The following is a 25,340-nucleotide window of genomic DNA, read 5'->3' as shown; positions in this document are numbered from 1 at the left end:
TATATGGGTATTAAAAGTAAATCGTCATTGATTTTTACACTTGTTTGCCTTTCGCATTACTGTAGCAGCATTTAAGCGAGTTCAGGAACCTAAATCTTAAGTTTGCTACTGGACAAACATAGGATTTATCACCTAGATGTAGATGAATGTGAAATTGTATTACATCAGCCTGTTTAAAACAAAAGAGCTTGTTTGATGTTTGAAGTAATCGTCCTGTTTCAAATTGACTTTCTTTCAGGCTTGTCTGCGCTGAGTCTGTGTTTCAGTCCAGAGTCACGGACCTCTTTTTACTTGTGTCACATCTGTGGTGAGAAGAGTTTACCTAGTAATGTTTTAAGGCACTTCTTTTCTATGGACCATTACAGCAACTACATTGTGAGTACTGAACAACATAAAATATAAAGCAGGAATATTTAGTGTTTAATTTGTAAGATTAATTCTAACTTTTTGCTTTTTGATAAGAATTGCATGGATCCCAATGCAATGAGTTTCTCCTGGATCCCCAGCAAGAAAATGAAAGAGACTGAACTCAAAAACAGAGTAAAAGAAGAAGCGTCTATGGACTTGCAGGTGTGTGTGTGTGTGCGTGCGTGTGGAAGTAATGTAGGAGTATTTCTTCAGCCAATCACATGGCAGTAACTCGGTTCATTTATGCATGTAGACAGAACATATGGTGTGGTTGCTGGTGCCAGACTGGCTAGTTCAGGTGTTTTAAAGCTGCTGATCTGCTGGGATTTTCCCACATGACTGCCTCTAGGGTTTATACAGACTTGTCCAAGAGATTTGCAGTGGCAGGGGGCAAGTTGATACTAACAAGATATGCCTAATAAAGTGTCAGTTGCTGTATATCCAGCACATAACCCTTTTGATTTCTAGTAAAAAAAAAAAAAAAATTAGGGAAATTGGTTTGTTTGTCTATCAGGTGGATCACTCTGTTTTTATCTGGTATACGAAAATATCTTAAGAAATGCAGGCTGATCACAAAAGTGTTTTTATTTTTTATAGCTACTGTTCAGTTCTACAGTTATATTCTGCATTTTCTCTCTGCAGATGCTGCATTTACCTGATCGTCTTATGGAAAAGCTTAAAAGCAGCACCTACTCAGAAGGTATAAGATCGATCCATGTAGTGTTTGTGTGACAGTTTTATTTAGTTTTGCACTGCTGAAAATGATCTGAATCTTCTTTGCAGTGATGCTCACTCTAGGTGAAAATGAGAAGCTTCTCAAGCTGATTCAAGGTTTGTGCATTTTTTTTTTTCTCACTGATCAATCAAGTTGTGAATTCAGTGTTTTAACATCTGATTAATTAGAATCACAACTGCTGCCATCTGCTGTTTTCAGAGGTGGTTTTTCTCAATAGAAATCATCTTCACCACAAAGTCTGTTTTGTGGCTAGTCTGACACTCTTCATGGTATCGCACATATCATGTTTAAGCCACATTACGTGGTTTGTTTTCATATTATGACTCAAAGCTTTGTCATTTATCTTGTTGTGGCACCTTTATTTACCAAATATATATCTGTTCACATTTACTCTTTATTACTGTCTTTCAGTCAGTGTTTAATCACTTGAATCTAATCATTTTCTCTCTTAGCTTTCAAGCCAGGGAAGATGACGATCCTGGCTTACCAGAAAGACAGCAACAGGAAACATCCGCTTCTTGGTCAGTAACAACCACCAAAATAACAAAGCCATATTTGTTTTCAAATAAACTCATTCATTCATTTGCTCAAGTAAAAGAATGCTCTTTTTTTTTTTTTTTTTTTGGAGCACTTCAACAGCATGATTAACAATCTCTTTTTTCGTCCTTGACATACCAGCGAGGCAGAGTTTGACAAACTGGTTCCCTCTCCTCTAAACTATCTGTGTCATCGTGATCTTACAGGCATGCAGCACCTCGTCGAGTGCGTTTGTGTCGGAGCAGATGAGAAGAAGCATTACCTCTGCACGCTCTGCGGCCTAACAGTCGGCGCCCACGTGATCATCAAACACGTCCTGAGCTTTGACCACATCTTTTGGTATTTTGTAAGTAGCAGTGGCATCAAAGACCATATTAATTAAGTTAATTGCTTGAGATGAGTTGTAACTTAGAGGATTTCAAATTGTACAGTTTGAGAGTTCAGCTGAGTTGTTTAGAAGGCAATCAGATGATTTGAAGTAGTCGGGCTGATGTAATGGGAAGTTAAGATTTGAGATATGAGTGGATGCGTCATCATGCAGACTTTCAAACTCTTCATCTTCAAATTAAACTACAAGACTAACTCACACTGAGCTCACACTCCTCACCTATCTCTAGCCCAAATCCTTCAAAGAGCAGCTGTCCTCGTCGCCTTTTTATTGACAACTGTTACAATACACATCACAGCAAAAGCACCCCCCCTTGGTTACAAAGACAAGGTACTGTGTGTGTGCGTGTGTCTCTGTGTGCGTGACTTCCTGCTCACCAAAAGGATCATAAAAGCAGGAATTAACATCAAACAGAATCTTCACAAGGGATGTGCTTGTGATAAAGCCTCCCCCAGCATGGAGTGGCTGGAGAGGTGGTCAGAGACAAAGGAATGTCTTGATCCTATAGATTGAACTATAACTTTACAAATTTAAGAAACACAATGACACATTCAACAATTAGACTTAACATAAGGGATCACTACAGGTTTTCGCTTTGGCAGCGGTTGTCCTTCTCTCATGGATTGGCTGGAGCTTTCTTTTGGCGCCTTCCCAGCTTTGACAAAAGTCCAGCTGGGATAACCACATTTACTCAGGGCCTTCTTGGTGTGAGGTTCCTCTTCTTCCCTGGCCACTGTGTCTGTGGGGATGGTGTTCGCTCTATGTTGTAACATCCTAATGACACCCAGTTTATGTTCCAGTGGATGATGAGTGTCAAACCTTAAATGCTGATCTGTATGTGTAGGTTTACGGTACACATCAGCTTTTAGAGGTCCCCCATTACTGATGGAAATCTCACAGCCTAAGAAGGCTAACCTGCCACTTTTCATATCCTCCCTGGTGAATTTGATGTGTCGATCCACCGAGTTAATGTGATCCGTGAAATGTGGTACGTCCTGAGATTTGATTTTCACCCAGGTGTCATCCACATACCTGTTTCTGCCTGTAGAACTGACACTTGTATGTGAAGTAGGTGGAATTAAGACCGTTCTAAAAGGAAACACACTTGGTTTGTGAATGGTACTCATGGCCATTGATCAGTGGGCTTTGATCAGTGGTTGTTGATCAATGGTTGTGAGAATTTGCATAATTATTGATGAAAAAACTGACCTCCCAGCCCATTGTTCCTTCAGTGGGCTGGCTTCAGTCATTGTGCAAATGTACTGTTTATAAGATTGGGGAAACCTGCAGTCAGCTGAGACTGAAGAAGTCACTTGGATAAGTGACGAAACGTTTCTTCCTCTGAAAACGCTACGTCCAGATGAACAGAATCAACCTTTGGTGATTTACTTACCTGGATGATTGAGCATGCATCAAGAAATTGAATTTGTGATACCACTGGAAAAACAAAGATCCATCTGTGGGGTGGGTGATGACAGTATTTATTTATTTATTTACAATTTTACGTCAAGCAAATACGATTCTTTGATTCAGCTCCTGGACCTAATTGTGGTACGCTTGAACATCACTGCTAGACTCTTTCAGTCAGTCAGCAAAATGATCAATAGATATAAATTTATTAATAAAAGAAATTAAGCACACTTTTTCCACCTCAGAAGTCAATAATACCCTTTTCATCAGAAAGATCTTCTTGCGACTGCTTCGCGGTAGTGTCAACCACTTTGGCACCAGTTTGCTTGAGATTGAAATCTAGGCTTTGATTTCAGATTTGATTTATGTTTGGTTCACTCCCTCCACCCACCAAAGTCACTCTGTGTCCCTCTGTGACATCACTTCAAACGACTTCCTGTTTTATTTTGTAAATTCCTTACCCTTTGTGTCTACATATGGTTACTCCTGCTTTTGTATCTTTCACACATGTGGTTGATTATCCAATCAGCCCCCCCTGTGTATAAGTTTCTTGATTTGCCCATCTCATTTGCTAGATTGTTTGTGTATGATTCAGTACTCAAACTTTCCAGCCATTCCTGGTTCAGATTTTTTTCCTTGTGTGTTCCTGTTTGGTGTTGGTTTTCTTTGGGGATTACTTGTTTTCACCTGTTGTGTTTTGTTTTCCCTTTTGGCTCTCTTGCTATGTTTTACTTGACCAAGTGGTTTTTGTATCAGCTTTCTGAAAGAGAAGCTCGCTTTTTGTTAAGTTCCTTTTGGAATTGCATGTGGATCGTCTGTTTGAACTGAGCTGGTCACAGAACAATTTGGCAAACAATGGATACAGCGGACCGTGGATTGCTCCTGCAGAGAGCCGAGAAGGTGCTGTCTTCAAGGAGAAGTCTCTTCTCCAGCATTAACATCCCTGAAGAGATTCAACGCAAACTGAAGCCCACTGTATTGGTAATTTTTTCTAAGCTCAGGTTTTTAGAATACCCGCATGTGACAGATGGGTGCCTTTTGTGCTCGTTTTGGAATATTCCAGTGACTTTTGAAGCCGACGATGGTCTCCTTTCCAGTCAAGCCCCGAGCCTCCAGTTTGTTGGTTCCAGCCTGCTAGCTTCCTTTTTATCAGCTTGCAAAGAATCTTTCAGCTTCCCTTCATAATTCCCAGGAATCCCCTATATGGGGAATGCTTCCACTACTATTTGCATCAAACCTTCCAAAAAGATTCTGTCCCTTTGGATCTCAACTCTCTCTCCCTAAATCCTCCCTTCCTTTGTGTCCCTTCCAACTTTCATCTGTCCTCAGCATCATTGGAGCAAAACTGATGGCAGGTGTCGTCTCACATGGCCAGCCGCCTTCTGGCTCCAGAGGGTGATATGGTCCGTGACCTCCGTTTAGAGGAGCATCTTCAGGCAGATTTCAAGCATTTGCCTGTCCTGTGTCCAGAGGATTCGTCTTTGCCTTCCAGCTCTGCCTCTCAGCCCAGCTGCACTCGACTCACCAGACCGTTCCACAACAGTCTCTTATCTTTGAGACACTTCTTAGAGCGTTTACATCTGCCACATGCCCAGCCCTGAGGCAGAGGCAGTCCATTGTATTTTTACCACGTTTTCAGTTTTATAGTTCACGAGGTTCCTCTGCTTTAAACGACTTACTGTTACTATGATGGGTAACCAACTCTGTCTTTGATTTGTCTGTTTGCCTGCGTTCACTGGTAAACTATAGTTTATACTTAAAGTGTACTTGCTTTTTAAATCGAAGGCTTTTCCCAGCATACTTCCTTTACAAATCAAATGTGCAGTCGTCTCTTTCTGATGTAGATACAAGGACTGTGAGTTGCTTTTAGCAATGAAATTTGGAGGTTTTGTATCGGTTGATCTGCTCTTGTGGCAGCCAGTTGATGAAAAGTGGGTTAAAAGCCTCAGGCCAATCTGAATGACTTCACTGTCAGTAGAAAGATTTACAAGACAGAGTGGTGGGGAAGTGAGTGCTTTCGTAACAAAGTTCATTGGTTTGAATCTCTGGTTGGCTGGGTGGTAGGGAGTTTCCTTTTTTCTGTGCCTGCGTGCACTGTCCAAGGACATGCTGGTTTGGTTATTTATTGTTTGACAGTTTGAGTATATCAGCTCTGTGCTGGGCTCATGCTCATGACCTGTGTGAATTACTGCATCTAGGTTAATGTGATTTTAATGTGATTTTCACAGAACAGCCATTATTTTCTTGTGCAGATAAAATGGGAAAGTTATTTCCATTTCGATTGTGTACTTTTTTTTTTTTTTTTTTTTTTTCTTCCCCCATATGAATGTACCTGTGGTGCTCTGTCATTCCTGCGACTCTGTAACGATATGTAAGAACAGCCATGTTTGGCCTTCATTGTAGAAAGGTGGGGAGTAATATGTAAATTACTTTGAATGTCTTTGCAGAAAGTGTGGCATCCCTCTACATTGTTGTCAAAAGAGTGCTACTCGCTGTACAATCCCTCCTTTGAATCCATGATGCTTGACTTGGCAAAGCAGGCGGAGAAGATTCATGGAAAAAATGATTTGAAAGTATGTATATGTGAGGTTTCTATTCAGGCTTTTAAGATGATTGGAGGCGTTAATTTTTCTTAATGTGAAAATACAATTTTATTTATTTTGTTGCTGTAGCAAGTGAGCCTGGAGCCCGCTGAATTCAAGTCCGTAAACTTTAAAAGCTACACAGAAGGTGGGTGTCTAATTTTAAACCTTGGTTTAGGATTTATTCATCTGCACAAACTGGCTTTTTAGTGCAGTGTAGAGTAATGTTGTGCCAATTGATCTTGTAGCTTTGACGACCCTGGAATATATCAAGAAGTGCAGCTTGAAACCAGCCATCAAACCAGGGGAGAAGCTGGGTAATGTATCAGGGAGTCTTATGCTATCAGACTTGAGTAACTGCTGTGTTCAGCACAGCTATGTCAAACTTGGAGATGTTCAAATTGAAGTAAAAGTATATTTTGTTACTGTACATGTGTAGAGTTTTCAGCTACCTGTAGCCAATATGACTATTTGTAATTTTACTCTATATATTCTATCTGAATGCTGTATACTCTGTATCAGTAGGAAAATGAGAGCAAATCTGTGACAGAAAAGCATTTTTTACCAATAATGCTGAATGCTGTCACTTTGCAACAACACAATTTACAGCTGAATATCTAGCAGGGAAGACTTTTCCCAAGCATACCAGCTGTAACAAGTTCCTCTTATTTCAGTACCACGTTCAAATCCAGTGAGCTCCAGAAAGCGCCCTGTTCGTTCACAAGTGTTCATATGTTTGATTGCATGGCTAATCAGTTGATCTGATACAGCTGTGGCAATGCAACTGAAAACACCTGAATTTGATGACAGGTCTGTCCCAATACTCTGGTCTATGCAGTGCATCTGTACTTCTAATTAAGTGAAAACTGGTTATAGTTAAGAACATAAACCACACAGTTGGCTCACCGAGACTATATCGGCACCAATCGAGCTGCCACACCGCTTCACCTAAATGTGGGCCACAGACACACACTAAGGACACGTGTGTAAAATGGCAGCATAATAAGTTAGTATAATAAACTGACACACTGTCTAAAGAAGACAAAATTTAGGACCTGCCAAAAATTCACCAAAACAAAATAAGTTCATTAAAGAAATCAGTTGACAGAAAATCCATGTTTTTATGTCCTTTAAAAAAACTGTTTTGAAGGTTTTAATGTCATTACAATACTTTCTCTTTTCAGAGTATCATGCTGTCAAAAATGAGTCGGCCCCTGCAAGCGAACCTTCAGAGCTGCGCGCATACTACCCAAGATGTAAACTGCTGTGTCAGGTGATAATTTGTCCTTAATAGCCTTTATGTTGCTGCTGTACCGCTGGCTGCTTTTTTTTTTTTTTTTTTTTTTTTTTTTTTTTTAATAAAAAAATTAAATTTCCAATGCACCGACTGTCTGGACAGTCTTGTTTCACATCTGTCTCTTTGCAACAGGACTGCGGTCTGATGTTGAAAAACATATCTCAATATCTCAATCATCTGTCAAATCCAAGACACAGGGAGGTACAGTGACTGTTTTGATTTTCTTAGTGGTTTTTTTTTTTTTTTTTTTGAGATTTGCTAATTAAACGTGTAGTAAAAACTCTGTTTTGATCTTCTCCAGATGTTGTGGAAACTCTTTGAAGGTACTTTTCTTTTTCATGTTTTGTGTAATAAGAGTTCAAATTAGATCTTAACTTTTTTCTTTTCTTCTTACAACAGAAGGAATTGAAGGCTATGAGAAAAAAGGTACACATACGTATTTGATTTGCTATCACGGAACTCATTATTTTCACATATTTGTATAGTTGTATTTTAGAAAAGTCACAGATGGCCTTCTGCTGTTGCTCAATTCATTCTCTTTATCACAGCTCACTTTTTCCTTCACTTACACTTGTATGTCATGGAGTGCTTCAAGAAAAAACAGCCAGCCATTGGTAAGTTTGCTCGCTGTGTTTTCATACGGTAGATTTGAAAAATGTTTGATATAATTTTGTGTTTTGGTTTCTGTTTTTCTTTTAGGTACAACCTTGATTGTGTCCTGCATTACCACAGAAGTTGATGCAGAGCCTTTTTACATATGCTTTGCTTGTCAGGAGTGTGTCTGTCAGTCCTTGATTGAGCCACACTTAAACTCCCGAAAACATGTTGTGCACACACTGGTGAGGTTTTAAGTTATTATTTACTGCATTGATTAGTATAAGCGACAGTGATGTAGCTGAAATTATATTTTTATTTGGGCTGTTGCTCCAGTGTACTGATATCACAAGTATCACATTAATTCCTACATTTAGTTCATAGCTTTCCTTACAAAATCAAGAAATTAGGGGCAGCTCACGCCCCTGATCGCACAGTACTCTATATTACATAGACGGGCTCTGATGAAACATACAGTTTGTAATGAGCGACTCTTGTCTTCTACTCTTAGCTGTTTGAGAATCCCTGGCGGCTGCCTTTCGGCTGGGAGAATCTGCAGGATGATCAAACACTAAAGGCAAAGGCGTGGGAGGAAGAGATTGAGGCAAGACCAAAGGAGGTGGTTCTGAAGGTAAAATGCAAATTAATGAACCAAGGGGGCTCAGCTCTTTTTATAAATCCAGAAATTAAAACTGAACTAACATTCACTTTATGTGAATGAAGATGATAGGTTTGTAGCTTGAACCTATTCGTTGGAACGTTGAAGACAATATAATTACACAGCAAAGCAAGACACGACGTAGGCAAAGTTCTTCATGTTTCTCGTGCACGGGAGAGAACCGGACAAACGCCGTTCCTTTGCTTGACCCCAGTTGCTCTCGTCCGCTCCCCCGTAACACTGCTCTTTTATTGAGGTTACATGAATATGCATAGGTTCATTAACATACGACGTGTACACACGCACAAAGAGTACCTTGCCTGTGTGTGTTTGGGGGGGGGGGGGGTCAGAGTGTGACCCCATAAATGACTTCCCTAAACCTGCTGGTCTGGAAGTCCAGCAGTTCATCTAAACAAAAGGCACTTAGCCTAAAACAGATATAGCCACGTTTATTCTACCATAAAACAATAAGAGAAGGTACGACCTCTCCCATGCTCCCAGAGTGCTCTCTAATGCACACAAAGTCTTTGCAGACTATCAAGGATCAAACCTCTACCAATCTACAACTAATTATAAAACTCTAAGCATATATAAGTAGATATTTCTAAGCATAAATGACAATCAACAATACAAAACCTAACAGAAGATATGTTTCAAAATTAAAGCAGGAAAATCCCAAATTTTTAAAAACACCAGTTAATGTAAGGGGAATCATTTCCTGCTGACTCTATCATTAAATTTTTCTGTTTTTGTTTGTTTGTTTGTTTGTTTTTAAAATATATTATATTACAATGTAATCTTTGTTTCCCAGGTTCTTGATATGCCATGGTCAGTATTTTACAGGCTCAGCCCTCCTACTTTTGGAAAAGGTAAGAACTATAACTATATATTTTTTTTATATATATACAGACAGCTTTAGTTTAATGCAAGGCATTGTAATAAAGTAGAAAAAGGTTCTATTCACACAAACAATACTGAACCTCAGAGCAACACTATGACCATTGTGCAGTTTTGTGTTCTGTTGATTATTTAAACCAGGTTGTTTTTTTTTTTTTTCAGGTTCTTTGATTAAAACAAAGAAAAATGATCTGTTCAGGAATGAGCATGTTAACAGAACTATATTAAATGACCTTTTTTGGGGGGAGGAGGGGGTCAGAAAGGAGGCAGTGGCTCCATACAGGGAGTGCAGAATTATTAGGCAAGTTGTATTTTTGAGGAATAATTTTATTATTGAACAACAACCATGTTCTCAATGAACCCAAAAAACTCATTAATATCAAAGCTGAATGTTTTTGGAAGTAGTTTTTAGTTTTAGCTATTTTAGGGGGATATCTGTGTGCAGGTGACTATTACTGTGCATAATTATTAGGCAACTTAACAAAAAACAAATATATACCCATTTCAATGATTTATTTTTACCAGTGAAACCAATATAACATCTCCACATTCACAAATATACATTTCTGACATCAAAAACAAAACAAAAACAAATCAGCGACCAATATAGCCACCTTTCTTTGCAAGGACACTCAAAAGCCTGCCATCCATGGATTCTGTCAGTGTTTTGATCTGTTCACCATCAACATTGCGTGCAGCAGCAACCACAGCCTCCCAGACACTGTTCAGAGAGGTGTACTGTTTTCCCTCCTTGTAAATCTCACATTTGATGATGGACCACAGGTTCTCAATGGGGTTCAGATCAGGTGAACAAGGTGGCCATGTCATTAGTTTTTCTTCTTTTATACCCTTTCTTGCCAGCCACGCTGTGGAGTACTTGGACGCGTGTGATGGAGCATTGTCCTGCATGAAAATCATGTTTTTCTTGAAGGATGCAGACTTCTTCCTGTACCACTGCTTGAAGAAGGTGTCTTCCAGAAACTGGCAGTAGGACTGGTAGTTGAGCTTGACTCCATCCTCAACCCGAAAAGGCCCCACAAGCTCATCTTTGATGATACCAGCCCAAACCAGTACTCCACCTCCACCTTGCTGGCGTCTGAGTCGGACTGGAGCTCTCTGCCCTTTACCAATCCAGCCACGGGCGCATCCATCTGGCCCATCAAGACTCACTCTCATTTCATCAGTCCATAAAACCTTAGAAAAACCAGTCGTGAGATATTTCTTGGCCCAGTCTTGACGTTTCAGCTTGTGTGTCTTGTTCAGTGGTGGTCGTCTTTCAGCCTTTCTTACCTTGTCCATGTCTCTGAGTATTGCACACCTTGTGCTTTTGGGCACTCCAGTGATGTTGCAGCTCTGAAATATGGCCAAACTGGTGGCAAGTGGCATCTTGGCAGCTGCACGCTTGACTTTTCTCAGTTCATGGGCAGTTATTTTGCGCCTTGGTTTTTCCACACGCCTCTTGCGACCCTGTTGACTATTTTGAATGAAACGCTTGATTGTTCAATGATCACGCTTCAGAAGCTTTGCAATTTTGAGACTGCTGCATCCCTCTGCAAGATATCTCACTATTTTTGACTTTTCTGAGCCTGTCAAGTCCTTCTTTTGACCCATTTTGCCAAAGGAAAGGACGTTGCCTAATAATTATGCACACCTGATCTAGGGTGTTGATGTCATTAGACCACACCCCTTCTCATTACAGAGATGCACATCACCTAATATGCTTAATTGGTAGTAGGCTTTCGAGCCTATACAGCTTGGAGTAAGACAGCATGCATGAAGAGGATGATGTGGACAAAATACTCATTTGCCTAATAATTCTGCACTCCCTGTAGTGTAGTGGTTAACACATAAGATCCTTGGTTTGTCCATCCCAGTCAGGAAGACCATCTAGTGTGCAAAATCAAAATTTGCAGATCCATCTCCAGACAATGAAAAAGACTTCAATTTTTTTTTTTAAATTATTTATTCACAGATGGGTCTGAACCAGAACCATATATTGAGCATGCAAACGTGCCCAAAGCTGGAAGTTCTTTATATGGCCGTCAGTATGTGTGTTCAGGGCTGTGCCTATGCTGTGTGTCTGTGTGCTCATGTCTGTATGAAGTTGTATGTGTACATAGGGATGTGTTTAGCTAGTGTAGTAGGTGAAAGGAAAAATCATCAAGAAAATGGTGTGGGAATTAAATTAGGAAAGGCACAAAAGTATTCATGTGAGGTCTCAGTTATGTCGAAGTAAAAACCAAACTTCCAAAACATTTGTTCTCAGACTTGAAAAATGAGACGGCGTCGTTGTCGAGATCCAAGTTAGAGATAAAAGACTAAAGTAACGTTTATATGGTATGAAGGTGCCGAAGAATGCAGTAGTACCAATGAAAAGGGTTTGGAACCACCAGCAGTCTTTTAAGACATGGCTGTCCAGCCAAACTGACTGCCTGCTGCACATTCTTTCAGTTATTCATTACTTATTCTGATGTTGTGTGATCCATGTGTTAAGAAGAACTTTGTTAGCTAAATGATTTGAGCAAGACCATATCTGTCAAACTGGGGGGGGGGGAAATGATTTGGGCTTGACCAAAAATAAGTACTCTGCTCTGAAAAACAACTCCTTATACGGAGATTACAAAACTTGTGTTTTAACCTAAGACTCAAGAAGGAGATTTTATGACTGAAAACATGATGAAAACTGTGCCAAATAAGACCTGAATATAATGGGGGCGACAAAGCAGGAGTGTTTATTTGTACACTGGGGTGGGCATGGAAGAGTTCATTTCTGTAAGAGACTTTTTTTTTTTTTTTTTTTTGGTAAAAGACCACTTTTGCCAAAGCGCCCACTCAAAGTTTGCCACAAACTACCTGAATATTTCACAGAGCATGAGAAGCAAAAAAAAAAAAAAAAACAGTATTTGGCCAAAGTGGGAAACGTGCATCAAGGATTGCTACAGATGTGCATAGCTTTGGCAGTTCTTAATGAAAACCTTTTCTGCTCAGGATCTCGGCCTGAGCAGTTAAATGCTTCAGCAAAAAAAACTTGCCATAGAGAATCAGGCAAACCGAACAAAGGTGTGCCACATTTGGTAGATCGATGCTGCCAGATAAATTTTACTCAAGTATAAAGTGAATAAGTACTGAATAAATATGTAAATTTCACATTGGGTTTAAAATTTTGTAAATCATGCAAAATACACCAAACAGTTGTGGAGTATGAGTGTCCTTCCTACATAAGTATGCAATTCAATGCTTATAGAAAGAGGTGCTTTTAGCTCCTCCCTGGGAGTGGGGTGGATCCATATTTGATTTGGTATGCTGGGTACCCATCCTGACACAACCCTCCCATTTATCTGAGCTTGGCGCTCATGGCCCACACAGGCTGGGTTTGTTTGTATCTCTGCTCAGTCTCACCCTGGGGTGACCTTTCGTGCATAAGGCGACTGTGCTAACCACTACATGCTCACATTGCACTGTTGCTAGTGATTCATGGTTAACATCCTGTTTTTGGTCTGTGGTAACTTTGAGCAATACCCTTTTTTTTTTTTTTTTTTTTTTTTTTTTTTTTTATATTAACTGAGTTGCTAAGCTGTACTTGGCTATAGTGATTGAATAACAGGAAGAGACCAGAGATGCTGAGCAGTCCGTTCTAAAATCAAAAATAGTGCACATGGTGTGTCTATTACAGCGGTCCCCAACCCCCGGGCCGGTCCGTGAGTCATTTGGGACCGGGCCGCGAGAGTTGAGACTGGGGTGTGAAATGTATGGTTTTCAGGGTTTTTATCGTTTTTTTTGTTTGTTTTCTTAGCGTTATTTCGTTAACTCTGTTTTCCTGGGTCTTTTCACGTGTGTTATGAATAAGTCTTCTTTTTTCGGTACCGGTACTAGTTTTATTTTGTTGTATTTATCCACGACTCCTTAAAGGACGGTCCGTCAGGCACAAACCGGTCCGTGGCGCAAAAGGTTGGGGACCGCTGGTCTATTAGAAGCAAACAAGTGGGGGCTTTTGTGTACCCTGCTGCTGTGCCTGCACACTTTTATTTTTGTTTTATATTTGCCAGACATTCTGTGCTTGTTGATGAGGGAAATGTTAATACTTTTTTTTTTTAATTTTTTTTTTTTTAAAAGATGAATCTGAAACTTGAACATGTAGAAATGTTTACGTGTTTGATAAAATTCTGTATGCACCCTGTAGTGAACATTGCTATTAGGGGGGGGATTAAAACGAAAAAACAAGATTTAAAAAATTTTGTTTTGACTGCAGTACTGGAGGGACTTGAACAACAGCACAAGGTCTTGAAGAATGAAGGTTAGTGATAAGTTGGTTTTGATTTTTGTTTTTTAAATTGAAACTTTTTTTCTTTAAATAATGATTTTTGGTTGTTTTTGTTTATGCCTCTGCAGTTCCACCTTGTCAAACATATAGCAAACTCCAAGGAAATGAATCATTTCCTCTACTTGGTAAGTACTACTAGAATAAGACTGTCAAGGTCTCTATTAAAATATTCTTATTATGACTCAGAAGAGAGTGAATATCACCAATTCTGTATCCCACTGTAATGATGCTGGTTGAGTTGAGGAAGGAGATGATAAAGAGAGTAATTCCAAGAAAGTCTGAGATATTTATTTCACACACAGGCTGACATCTCCCATTCTACAGTGCAACAAAAGATTTCCTCGCTCCCATCCATACTTATATTCATAGTGATCCGCACACGTGTTTGCCCTAAAGAGGGGATCTGATGGCGTCTGTCTCCCCCAAACATGCTGGCACTATAACAGAAACGGCTAAAAAAATAAAATAATTTGAGACTTGGGTTTGGTTAATGTTTTGTTTTTGTGCTTGGGTATTTTGTTCTGAAGCCCTTTGGGATGTTTATCTCTAAAGGTGCTATAGAAATAAATTTTTACTCAGATTGTAACTGCTGTTTTCATTCTTCCTTTTAATCTCTTCATTGCAGGCATCGAGTTCATCGTGATGTATGATTTATATGTCAAAGAACCCAATTCCCCAGAAGCACATTTTCTGTGTTTGCTCTGTGAGAGGAGGCTGTCAGAGCACGAATGCTACGACCATGCATTCAGCCGTGAACATGTGGCAAAATTCCTGGTGAATATCTTCTTTTTATTTTGAATATCCAAGTTCTCTTTTTTTGCAAAAATCCCAAGTAGATCAGCAGTTTCTGAAATACTCAGAACAGCCCATCTGGCAGTGGCACCAGTAACCAACTTTAATCACTTTCCTTCTCCATTCACATGCTCTGAACTTCAGCAGGCCCACTTACCCATGTCTGCATGCATCGATGCATGATACTGATTTGGATATTGGATACAAAGGAGTAAAGTGTGTACCGTGGAAGAGTGACTTGTATATTTTTGGTAAACTCTAAATTTAAACAGGAGGAACTTAGGACCCTGGGGGAAAGTATTGACTCCATGTCAACTTAATTTAATCACTTTAGGTTTTATTTCTATTTAATTTCTATTTAACACTTAAACAACTGCCAAAAAGACACCACTAACAGATAATTTATTTAAATAAGTGCAAGCAGCAGCAGTTTTTTTTTTTTTTTTTTTTTTTTCCTTTTCCAGGTGAGTGTACAATAATCTTTAGTTTAATTTGTTAGCTACCAGGCATATTAGCCACAGTAACATTATCCTGTTAAGCTAGTCAGTAGTTATTAATTCAACAGATGGAAAGAACGTGATTATGTAATTATGGGACAGCTCTGTATCGAGTTACTGGTTTCAGTAAATTCAATAAAATTAGGGTAAAAGTAATTTTAATATTTTCTAAAAAAATTAATTCTGCATTACATTTATTTTTTAACTTGTAAACCTTGTTTCCGCTGATAAAATGTCATTACTAAGTCAATCTTCAGAACAGGTGGTGGTCGCCACCCGCCCCACTTTTTTTGGGCTTTTGTTTTAAATGGCTTTAAAATGTGGACTATTTTAAAGTCATCCCAAAAATGTTTTGATGGTCAATCTCAGCAGAGTTTGAGATTTGGAAACCCCAAACTTTGAGGTAGAGAACTGATAATTTGTTTAAACTACACTTGTCAAAATTATCCCTAAATTATCCCTAATTTATTAAAAATCCCACAGGGTGGCAAAGGGGATTTTTTTTTTTTTCTTTTTTCAATACAAGTTCACTAAACTGAAAAGGCTAGACAAAAAGCACCTCCAAATTGTTGAAGCTCTACCAAGGTCGCTGAATCAGTGACTCCCTAATGCTGGGCAGACACTGTGCGATTTTTGGCCCATTTTGAGCCGATTTTTCAGTTGTGCGACCGTTTTGGTGATCGGCCCGATTTTGGCCTTCATCGTGCATCCTGTAGTATACGTGGGGTAACGAGAAGCGATTAACACCTCACGACCAGCTCCCGTTCATCAACCGTCGTGAGCGCCTGCTCAAACTGTACGATTGACTCGCAGGGGTTAGAAGTTCATAGGTCACGTAGTGAGGGTGTCACTGCAGCTTCTCACACTGCTCACGCGCAAACATATAAAAGTCGGTGAAAAAGACGGAGTAGCACGGCAGTGCAGCGTGTGATCTGGACACAACCGATGGAGGCACTTTTAGAACTTTGGAAAGCTCATCCGAGCCCTTTCGATGTGGCCTCAAAAAATTATCACGGCCACAACAACCGTGAAAATAGTTGGATTTACAATGCTGCTCAATCACAGCTGCCTGATCAATGTTTTAAATTAGCAATTTAGCAAAGTTGATGGTGGTGGTGTGTGAGTGAAAGACAGAGGGAGAGCAAGCGACAGAATTTCTGTTATAACCTTCAGTTTATGGATGCACAGTTTGAGCACTCAGGTCGCATCAGAGCATCGGGCCGTATAGTGTGAGACCCTGCATCGTGACCTACGAACTTCTAACCCCTGCGAGTCAATCGTACAGTTTGAGCAGGAGCTGAATCGCACGACTGAAAAAAATCGCACAGTGTCTGCCCTGCATTACCCTGCCAGGAATTCAGAAATTCTAGTACTTTCCAGCTCTCCCTATATGGTTCCAGCTCTATCTCCTACGAGGCCCCTTGGCACTGTGTATCCCAAGCCAATTATCCCATCTGCCTGCTATCAGAGAAACTTGAGGGTGCATGTGGTCTCAATCTCTCACTTCAGTTAGAGCTGTATGTGGAGAACTCTTGGTACGATATTGGTACATACACTTACACACTATTCGTCTTACACCTATGTGTTGTGAGATAAATACATTTTTTATAGTGCACTCTCACTTTTCCAGTATGAATTATTTTTACTTTCATGATTTGCAGTAAATTAGAAGAAAATGATGACAGGAGGTACCAGAAGCAGTGTATTCTTCCTCCTGCATTTCTGTTCTCAAATCAAATCTGAGACTATTTCAAAATGTTTAAATAAAATGGTTTATAATGGGCTTTTTTTTTTTTCTTCCTCCTTCTGTAACTGTTTAGTAAAACTAAAAAGGACTAATGCTGAGTCTTTCACTTAAAGAATCAGTCTTTGTAACAAAGTTTAGAAACTTTTATTAGCAAATGTTAGCTGAAGACTATGTAAAAGCTTGCAGCTTGGAGTCATATGAGCAACTGCAGGAAAAAGGAAGCTTGAGTGATGAAAGTTGGAAATGTTGTATCAGGTTTAATTCCTACTGTCTGAAGTGTCCAGTAAATGCAAATAATGTAGAGAAATGAATCCCAGAGAACTGAACTGAAGACATGTCAATAAAGCTTGTGTTCATCTCTGTGCGTAGGACCGTTTCCACCCAGGCTCACTGGATTCCAGCGCTGATGCAGAGACATTACTGGACTTGGCAAAACAGGCAGCAACAATTCACAATAAATCTCACATACAGGTATTCTCTACTAGGTTGATAAAGATGGTTGATTTAATTTAAACTTTTGCTCTTTCCACACTTATGCTTTTGAATCGGTCTTCTCTCGAAGGTAATATATTTGCAGCGTCCCATTACGGAGCCATACCCCTACGTTATAGGTGAGTATTTATGTTGCAGTTAATGTTTTTTTTCAGTGGCATCTGCAGATACATTGGGTTGGACACTTTTCATGTGTTCTTTTCCAGCAACAAAAATCTTGGAACGTGTAAAGTGGAAAACTGAGAACAAAAAGCTTAAACCCCAAATAAAACTTCATAGAAAACTGGGTAAGTACACTAAAATGTTTTAAGAATCATATAGATGTTCAGTATTGTCCAAGCAGAAAATGTGCATGCGTGGCTCCCAGGGTGGCATTGCATTGTCTTTATTTGGAAAGCTGACTTGCTGTTTTTTGTTTACAGAATGGATGCCTAATATGACAACTGTACTCAGACTGACTTGTATATCCTTTTTTTTTTTTTTTTTGTCTCAGTTCCGAGGATAACTGTAAAAGACGAGCAACGCGTGAGAGGTGTCTGTCAGAAAAATGGCAGCACCAACACAGTCGGTGTAGAAGAAATCAAAAAAGAGCGTGACACACCGACACAAAGTGAAAATGACTCGGGGTTGAAAAGTGAAGCGGCTTCAGAAGTGATGAACAGTCCAGGTGAGGTGTGTCGGGCGATAAAGCAGGAGCCAGAAGAGGCTAAAATAAAAGGATCAGCTGGGGCGAAGCAAAGCTGCCACAATGCCAACAAAGATAATGGTGCAGACTCTGGGATAGAAGATGGCAGAAGTAGCAAAGATGTCCCAGCACAGCTGAAGAATTACAAAGAAATGGAAAGAAAGAGACAGCACAGTGTGTCTGAAACATCGCAAGAGGACTCGTGTCCTACTGAGTGTGTGGGGAGAGAAATGGGCCCTAAAAGACAGCGTCGGACCTCCAGAGAAGACTCGTGTGACAAAGCCCCAAAAATGTCTGATATTAGCATAAAGAAGGAGAACAATGAAGATGAAGCCTGCAAAGCGGCAATTGACAAAGGTTTGGAAGGTTTTACTGACCATCTTACTGTTTTTGTTTTGATATGTCAAGAGAGTTGGTTTTCTCCTCTGTCAGGGGTAGACATTTGTTCAAACACAAGTAAGAGAAATAAGACACTGCAGACCAACTCAGAGAGTATTAGAAACGTGCGCACGGGTGAATGCCTCTGAGAAGACACACACACCGAGTGCAGGCTCGGTTGCTTTATTTATAGTGAAAGTAAGTTACATAGTACTTCCTCTTTTAACAGAAAGGGGAGAGGTCAGGCATTATCTCAGCTTATCTGACCTTGCACACACACACTGAAAATAACAATGCAGAAGTATATCATGCTTATCTGACATCACACACTGAAGTAAGGAATGCATTATGTTCTCTTTAACAATAAGCTTGGTTATGTGAAAATATATGAACACACAAAATATAAGGCACACTTGATTATATTGTATTATAGAGATTTGGCTATATTGTATAATGTAGAAAATCTCTTGACATCCTCTTAGCTCTCAATAATGTGTAATAGATTTTTATTTATTTTAATAATTATGCCTTTACTTGTTTTTTGATTATAAGGAGAGCTAAGTATTTTTATCTAAAAATATTCTAAGAAGGGGAAAACATGGATGGTATTGTCCCGATTCTTTGATATTGGGAATAAGAACAAACCAACACTGGCTCCGATGAGTTCAATCAAACGATGATTTTATTAAGCACACGTGTGGGAAGATGTATACTGTAACATCAGCATAGATCTTTGCTAAAAAGCACACTTCTTCAAAATGGTTTTAATATGTCAGGGTTCGGCCCCTTCTTGCGTCAACAAAGAATATAACATGCATCAGTTACAGTTAATAATTGATTAACAGTTAATGACAGTTGGACAAGTTCCCATTATCAGCAACATTTTTACTATACATGGCTGTTTGTTTCAAAAGTCTCCCCCTCCAAATGGTTCCTGTTGACTTGTTCATTTCATGCTTATTTTAACACCTCTTGCATCAACTGTTGCTATGCAGTTACAAGCAAAGTGTATCTCTCACCTCTGACCTAGAACTTCATCTACAGTTAGTTGTGTCTGTAAGCTTGCTTGCCTTGGCCTTTTTGTGCTCTGATCACCTTACACAATAGATCACCTGGACATTCATGCCAGACAAAGCTTATGACCTTCAAAAGGACTGAGCGCATTTGCAAAGTGTATAAAATAACTACAACTACGCACTTGATAAAAATTTTAATAAGGTGGCACTAATGCAAGCCAAGTTAGCAATGAGATATTTTCTTTTAATTCCACAGTGTTAGTGGTAAACAAATGTGTCCCACAGGTTTTATCGCTCTGCTTAAATGCTGCTGTCCTCAGCATGAGCCGGTCTACCTCTGCGAGTCCTGCTCTTTGAAGGTCTCAGAGAAGGACATCGTCAGCCATCTGACTGGATTTGACCATCACAAGGTGCCACTGGTGGTGAGTACATGTTCAGTTTTAAGTTGGGCTTCTTTTTTTATCTCAGTGCAATGCTCATATGTTATATTTGAGCATTGCACTCGGTGTCATATTTGACATCGAAGTTTCTAAGACTCGATTTAACAGAAGGATCTAAGAAGCTGATATGCTGCCTAATTTCTGAGATCATATGGTTGGGAGCAATAATTGAAGTTTCTCTAACTTTAATTGTGGCTTAGCTCTTCAAGAGGAAGGAAGAATATGTTTGACAGGCTAAAAATATTGTGTTCACTTGAACTGGAGAAAGTGGAACCAAAATAAAAGCTACTTGCGATTAGCATAAAAAAATATACAAGCTCAAGTTTGGTCTGAACCTTAAATATATTATATTTTCACACTAATATCCAAAATTAAAATCTTCATTTTGGGGTACTAATTTTATTTCTGTTTTGACTGCAGGATGTTAATGTAAATGAAGAAGTTTACAGTAAGGTCTCAAAACAAAGCTTTCAGTCGGGTAAGGATGCACCTTGCTTTCTGTGTTTGGGTTGTTTTGTTGTTACTTCACCTTAGTGAAGCTAATTTGGAGAGACAGAACTACCAAAGTGCAGAATTTCCTCATTTTATCCCACTGTCATTACAGCCATAGAGACAGTCAAGGCATTTCAAACTCAGCAGGACATTGGGTCTACATTCCCTTCATCCTCAGCTCCTACCTGCGTAAAACCTGTGGACACTTCAGTCGACCAACATGATGACAATACAAAGGGCAGCGTGAAGGTAAGTGAAGTGTATTATGAATAGAGTTTATGCGTGATATTCATGTGAGATTTGCAATAATGGAAAATTCTGAAGTAAAGGCACAAACTAAAGAGATGAAGGAAAATGTATTCATGTTAGAGCTGACCGAGCTCTCCTTCCCGGCTCCATCCAAACCCTGTTTGCCTGCTAGCTGGTACACATAGGATCAGAGACTGACTTTTTAAACAGAGATACTTGCACAGATTCAAACAGATAACATTGGTACCAAACCTTACTGCATTGATGTGCGTGGTCGAAATCCACAACCTGAACACTGCATGCTTGTGTCTGCTTAAAAAAACTTAACTACTGCTACTAAATGCCATTGTTTCATTGTGAAGGTGGTGAACATGGTGACTGATGCCGACCAAGAGGAGTCTGCGTTATTTAAAGGCACTGGAATAACTCAAGTCCTCCCTCAATCAACTGAAGAGGGCACAAAGAGTAACAAAGCCCCCAAGCCAGCTAACAAATCTGTCACTTGTTCAGTTACTCCCAGAAGTGGAGAAAACGTAAGTCTGTGTGTGTCAAATGCAAGTGGCACAAAAACCGCCTCCAAAGCCAGTATTACTCCAAACACAAAGTCAACTGCAGAATCTGCAGCAGTGTGCAGAACCGGAGCTCCATCGAGAGTGACGGCTACTTCTTCAAACAGAATACCTCCTCAGACTGAATCCACAGTGGTGCGAGAGGCTACTTGCAAAACTGCACCTTCCTCCAGAAGTGAAAAGTTTCCATCTCATCAGTTAAAAACAAAAGCCACCCCTCAAATGGCACCTGTGGCTAAAAAGCCCAGAACCTCAGTTAGACCTGAGAGTGTGGAGACTTCTGCAAAGACCGTACATGTGAAGAATTCAGTGGGGCCAGATGCATCACATTGTCATAAAAGTAACAAACCTGGCGCTCCTCATCAGGCCACGGGCACGTCTGTCAGGCCTGAACACAAGAAGCCACCCACAGAGCCACCCCAAACCTCCATGAGTAATAAGACAAAGCCAAGTGAAGGCCTTCCTAAAGTAGGCAAGTATTAAAGTTATTATTTCTGTTTGTAAAAAGTGAATTTCTTTCCACTATTTCATTTTTAACCAGAAGCCTGTGTTTTTGTTACTTTTTAGGCTTAAATGAGCTGATTGTGGTATCGTGTGAGGAGAAGCAGCAAGTCTACTGTAAGCTGTGTTCAGTGAAGCTAACCAGTTCCAGTGACTATCACCTGATCAGCTTAGACCACTGGAAAAAATATGTGGTGCGTGCTTTTAAGCGTCTATGCAGTGTAGCTTGTGAAGCAGTTCAGTAATATAGATGTTAATTGGATCTTGTTTGTTTTCTTTTTTTTCCCTGATTAGAAAACGAAGTATCCTGATTGGACCGCAAAGCCATCAGAGATGGAGAGAAAACTGAATGAGATAGCGATCCCCTTGACCGAGGCTGAGAGGAGTCTCGGACCTCGCAAACCACAGGTCTACCAACAGACAATTTAAATCACAATTAACAGATTTTTTGCATTTTTAACATTATGTGTGGCAAAACGAATACACATGAGAGTACAACATTAAAGTGACAGCTCATAAGGTAAAGCTTTCAATTACAGTTGTTTATATTTATCCTGCTAGATTCTGAAAGTGAAGAAGGACGTGTATGAAAAGCTGGCTCATCTTCCAGAAGATGAAGGTAAAGAAAGATTGATTCATTTTTTCCTAAAATGGAGAACCCAGTCTCTTAATGCTTGAGACTGTAAACGTGGCACACAGCCCAGACCTTGTCTGGGGGGGAGGGGGAGACTTTACTGCTTGGTCAGAATGACTAAGCAAACATTCAGAGAATCTGAATTGAGTTGAGTTTGTGCCATGAAGAATTCACAGTTGGCAATCAGAATCAAACTACTTTATTAATCCCTGGGGAAACTGTGTCCAGTTGCTTCAACACAATAACAATGGTAAATGATACATTATATTACAAAGTTACTAAATAGATATTGTAGTGTGTACTTTCACTTTACATGGAGTTGTACAGAGAGATGGCCACAGGCAGGAGTAACTTGCTGTGTCATGCAGTGGTGCAGTTGGGTAATCAGTCTCTCACCAGATGTGTTCTTGTGACTGGCCAGCATGTTATAGAGTGAGTGGAAGGTGGTGTCAAGCATTGTCCTTATCTTGGACAACAACCGGTCCCCGACATCACCTCGAGTCCAGCTCACTCCCCAAAATGTTACTGCCTTTGCTGATCAGTTTATTGAATCTGTCGGCATCTGCAACTGTCAACCTGCTGTCCTAGCATGTAAACGCATAGAGGATGGCCACAAAAGACACATTGTACAACAGACATTAAAAGATCTTAGCCGCCTCAGAAAGATGTACAGTAACTAATTAGCCATGTATCTGATGAGTGTACTGTATGTGTAGTTTATAGACAAAGAAGTCACAGATTTGAACTCTTTTCCTGTCCATCTTTTGATTCTCAGCTGTCAAATATGTGAAGTCAATGAATCAGAGAAGCTTGCGGCTCTCATCAACCTCCCCAGCTGATTCTGCCTCTGCCAGTCCATGCGACGTTTCAAGCTCAGATGATGGTAAATAAGACAGCTCCAAACAGGTCCTAGTTTATGGATACCAGCAGCTGATTTCAAAAATGCATTTATTGTCTCTTAGGGATAAATAAAATGTCAGAACTTTCTACTTACGAATGTCCAGCGGTGGAGAACAAAAACCAGCACCAGGCACTGTTGATCCAGAAAGAAGGTGAGACCCCAAATGCAAATGAATATATCTTTAAGAAAGGTTTTGAATATGATTTTTCTATTTGTTTCTGTTAACTCAGAAATGAGCTCGAACTCAAAAGTGGAGGCAGACCTGGCTGCATCGAAGCCAATCGGACACAGCTCGGAAGGTGAAGACATACAATCTGATGACATGATTCTGGACGAGCTTGAAGACGAGGAAACTGCAGGTAATGCATCCATGCTTGTCACTGGCTTTTTAAAAAATTTTTTATATAGAATCACACATAAAATAAATGTTTAAAGTTGAAGTAATAGATCTCTTCTACATAATTTAGAAATTGAGGATTTAGAGGAAGATGTAGAGATTCAGACTTGCACTGAAGTCATGTCTGAAATGCAGTGTCCTGGTAAATATAGAGCATTTTTACATATTCTGCTTCTGTAACATTTTATAGGTTCTCTTCTTGCTTTAACTCATTTTAGCATTAGTCATAATGTAGAAACTTTGTTTTGGCAGAGCTTCGTGGCGGCGCTAGAGACCACAGACCAAAGCAGCCGAAGAGTGAAGAATTTCAGGACAACTGGACATTGCCAGCATGCGCACAAAAACCTTTGACTGTCAAATTCAGCTGCTCAGAGCCACTCCCTGTAGCTGCTTCAGCTCATCCAGAAGGGCAGAACCAGCTGAGACCAAGGCAGAAGATGGACCACGTGTCTAGAGGCAATCCAGTATCAGAAGAGCACAGTGCATCACAGGCATTCTTAAGAACTCCAACAGGTTGGTGACGGTGGTGTTGATGGTGTTGTTTCATTTTATGATTGAAAGTAAAAACTCTGTATTGTGTCTGTGCTACCACAGAGGGAAGAAATCAGCGCTCTAGTTCTGACAGCAATTTGTCCATCTTCTTGAATACAAAGGGACTGGATGCTGAACCAATTGTTGGTAGGTGTCTCCATCCTACACTGAAACTCCTTTCCACTCTCATTACTTTATCTCACTCTTTGTGCCCCCTGGTGTTTCTCCATCAGGTAAGGGTTATGTGTTGGAGTGCCGCGGGATTGCTTTGGAAACCCTTTTCTTATGCACGTGCTGCGAGAAGGCGCTCTCTCACCGCGACATCTGTCAGCACATGGTCAGCTCTGAGCACCAGCTCGAATACATGGTGTGTATTGTCCTAATAATGGTTTTTCAAATGTTTGAATAATAAGTGATCAGTATATGTTCCTACAATTTTAAAATATGTCTTTCAGCGGAAAGTATACCCTCAGTTTCTCCACAAGTTCTGGGATGAAGACCTGCCTTTAGACAAGAAACTGGAACTCTTAAAGAAAGTTTCCTGGAAGCTCTCAGAGCGGGAGCAAGATGAAAGTCCAAAGGTAGACTGTTAAGACCATATACTATAAAGATTGGCTCGATTCATCTGCTTTGACATCAGTGACAATAGTAATAATATTTTCCCCCTTTTTGTACACAGGTTACTACGCTGAGAAAGGAGTTGCATGAACGTGTTCAGACGGCTCCATTCAGTGAAGGTAACAATAAGATCAAGTTATAACTGTCCACACAGTTTAGGTGATTTGAATACACAGTAACTGTGTTTGTTCTTCAGCTATAAAAATTTTGCAAAATATGCATACGGACAAATCAAGTAAACTGGGCCTGGCGCAGGACAACGATGAACGCAGGGTCTTGGTACCACAGCACAACAGTGAGTCCAAACGGCTAAATCGATGTTTCATCTTCTTTATGTTAACTGGAGGAGGAGTATGAAGTGTGACCTCTGCTTTCTGTTGCACAGGTCAGCGGTCTGATGAGCGGCCAGTTCCAAATGAGTCTCTTTCCACAGAAATGCAATCAGCTCATAGAGCTGAGCGATACCAGAGAAGTGACAATGGTGAGAGGGGTCGCTTTTCCAAAACTGAACTTCTTCCATAGGCTCAGGGGGAATTAATTATTTGATGCCCAGCTGAGTTTTTTACTTCTCTA

The 25,340-nt window shown here is 40.0% G+C and overlaps 1 protein-coding gene across 5 annotated transcripts in view; it reads left to right on the top strand.

Moving 5' to 3' along the window:
- The window catches only part of LOC146643897 (uncharacterized), a 45,075-nt gene that overhangs the window by 16,274 nt on the left and 3,461 nt on the right, over window positions 1-25,340 (top strand). For 3 of the 5 annotated variants that reach the window (XM_085396469.1, XM_085396473.1, XM_085396474.1), the window contains 42 exons: window positions 239-375; window positions 463-570; window positions 1,051-1,108; window positions 1,192-1,239; window positions 1,597-1,665; window positions 1,888-2,027; window positions 5,927-6,052; window positions 6,152-6,209; window positions 6,310-6,378; window positions 7,246-7,334; window positions 7,491-7,559; window positions 7,660-7,681; window positions 7,758-7,784; window positions 7,907-7,972; window positions 8,058-8,197; window positions 8,464-8,583; window positions 9,422-9,479; window positions 13,757-13,801; window positions 13,897-13,953; window positions 14,454-14,602; window positions 17,234-17,335; window positions 17,427-17,475; window positions 17,563-17,643; window positions 17,850-18,398; window positions 19,721-19,857; window positions 20,296-20,353; window positions 20,480-20,616; window positions 20,979-21,657; window positions 21,753-21,880; window positions 21,981-22,094; window positions 22,248-22,305; window positions 23,096-23,203; window positions 23,283-23,372; window positions 23,452-23,580; window positions 23,689-23,760; window positions 23,871-24,131; window positions 24,213-24,296; window positions 24,383-24,516; window positions 24,605-24,730; window positions 24,829-24,886; window positions 24,964-25,062; window positions 25,153-25,248. In XM_085396469.1, coding sequence (XP_085252595.1) covers window positions 239-375; window positions 463-570; window positions 1,051-1,108; window positions 1,192-1,239; window positions 1,597-1,665; window positions 1,888-2,027; window positions 5,927-6,052; window positions 6,152-6,209; window positions 6,310-6,378; window positions 7,246-7,334; window positions 7,491-7,559; window positions 7,660-7,681; window positions 7,758-7,784; window positions 7,907-7,972; window positions 8,058-8,197; window positions 8,464-8,583; window positions 9,422-9,479; window positions 13,757-13,801; window positions 13,897-13,953; window positions 14,454-14,602; window positions 17,234-17,335; window positions 17,427-17,475; window positions 17,563-17,643; window positions 17,850-18,398; window positions 19,721-19,857; window positions 20,296-20,353; window positions 20,480-20,616; window positions 20,979-21,657; window positions 21,753-21,880; window positions 21,981-22,094; window positions 22,248-22,305; window positions 23,096-23,203; window positions 23,283-23,372; window positions 23,452-23,580; window positions 23,689-23,760; window positions 23,871-24,131; window positions 24,213-24,296; window positions 24,383-24,516; window positions 24,605-24,730; window positions 24,829-24,886; window positions 24,964-25,062; window positions 25,153-25,248 — 5,004 coding nt within the window. The remainder of the gene's footprint in view (window positions 1-238; window positions 376-462; window positions 571-1,050; window positions 1,109-1,191; window positions 1,240-1,596; window positions 1,666-1,887; window positions 2,028-5,926; window positions 6,053-6,151; window positions 6,210-6,309; window positions 6,379-7,245; window positions 7,335-7,490; window positions 7,560-7,659; window positions 7,682-7,757; window positions 7,785-7,906; window positions 7,973-8,057; window positions 8,198-8,463; window positions 8,584-9,421; window positions 9,480-13,756; window positions 13,802-13,896; window positions 13,954-14,453; window positions 14,603-17,233; window positions 17,336-17,426; window positions 17,476-17,562; window positions 17,644-17,849; window positions 18,399-19,720; window positions 19,858-20,295; window positions 20,354-20,479; window positions 20,617-20,978; window positions 21,658-21,752; window positions 21,881-21,980; window positions 22,095-22,247; window positions 22,306-23,095; window positions 23,204-23,282; window positions 23,373-23,451; window positions 23,581-23,688; window positions 23,761-23,870; window positions 24,132-24,212; window positions 24,297-24,382; window positions 24,517-24,604; window positions 24,731-24,828; window positions 24,887-24,963; window positions 25,063-25,152; window positions 25,249-25,340) is intronic. The other 2 variants (XM_085396471.1, XM_085396472.1) reach the window with 2 other exon arrangements.

This window comes from Rhamphochromis longiceps, linkage group LG22 (genome assembly GCF_057381845.1).
Source record: "Rhamphochromis longiceps isolate RC_006_pf linkage group LG22, R_longiceps_female_GT1.1, whole genome shotgun sequence".
NCBI lineage: Eukaryota > Metazoa > Chordata > Actinopteri > Cichliformes > Cichlidae > Rhamphochromis > Rhamphochromis longiceps.
Note: the sequence above shows the minus strand (reverse complement) of the source record. Positions and strands in the feature narration are given on the sequence as shown.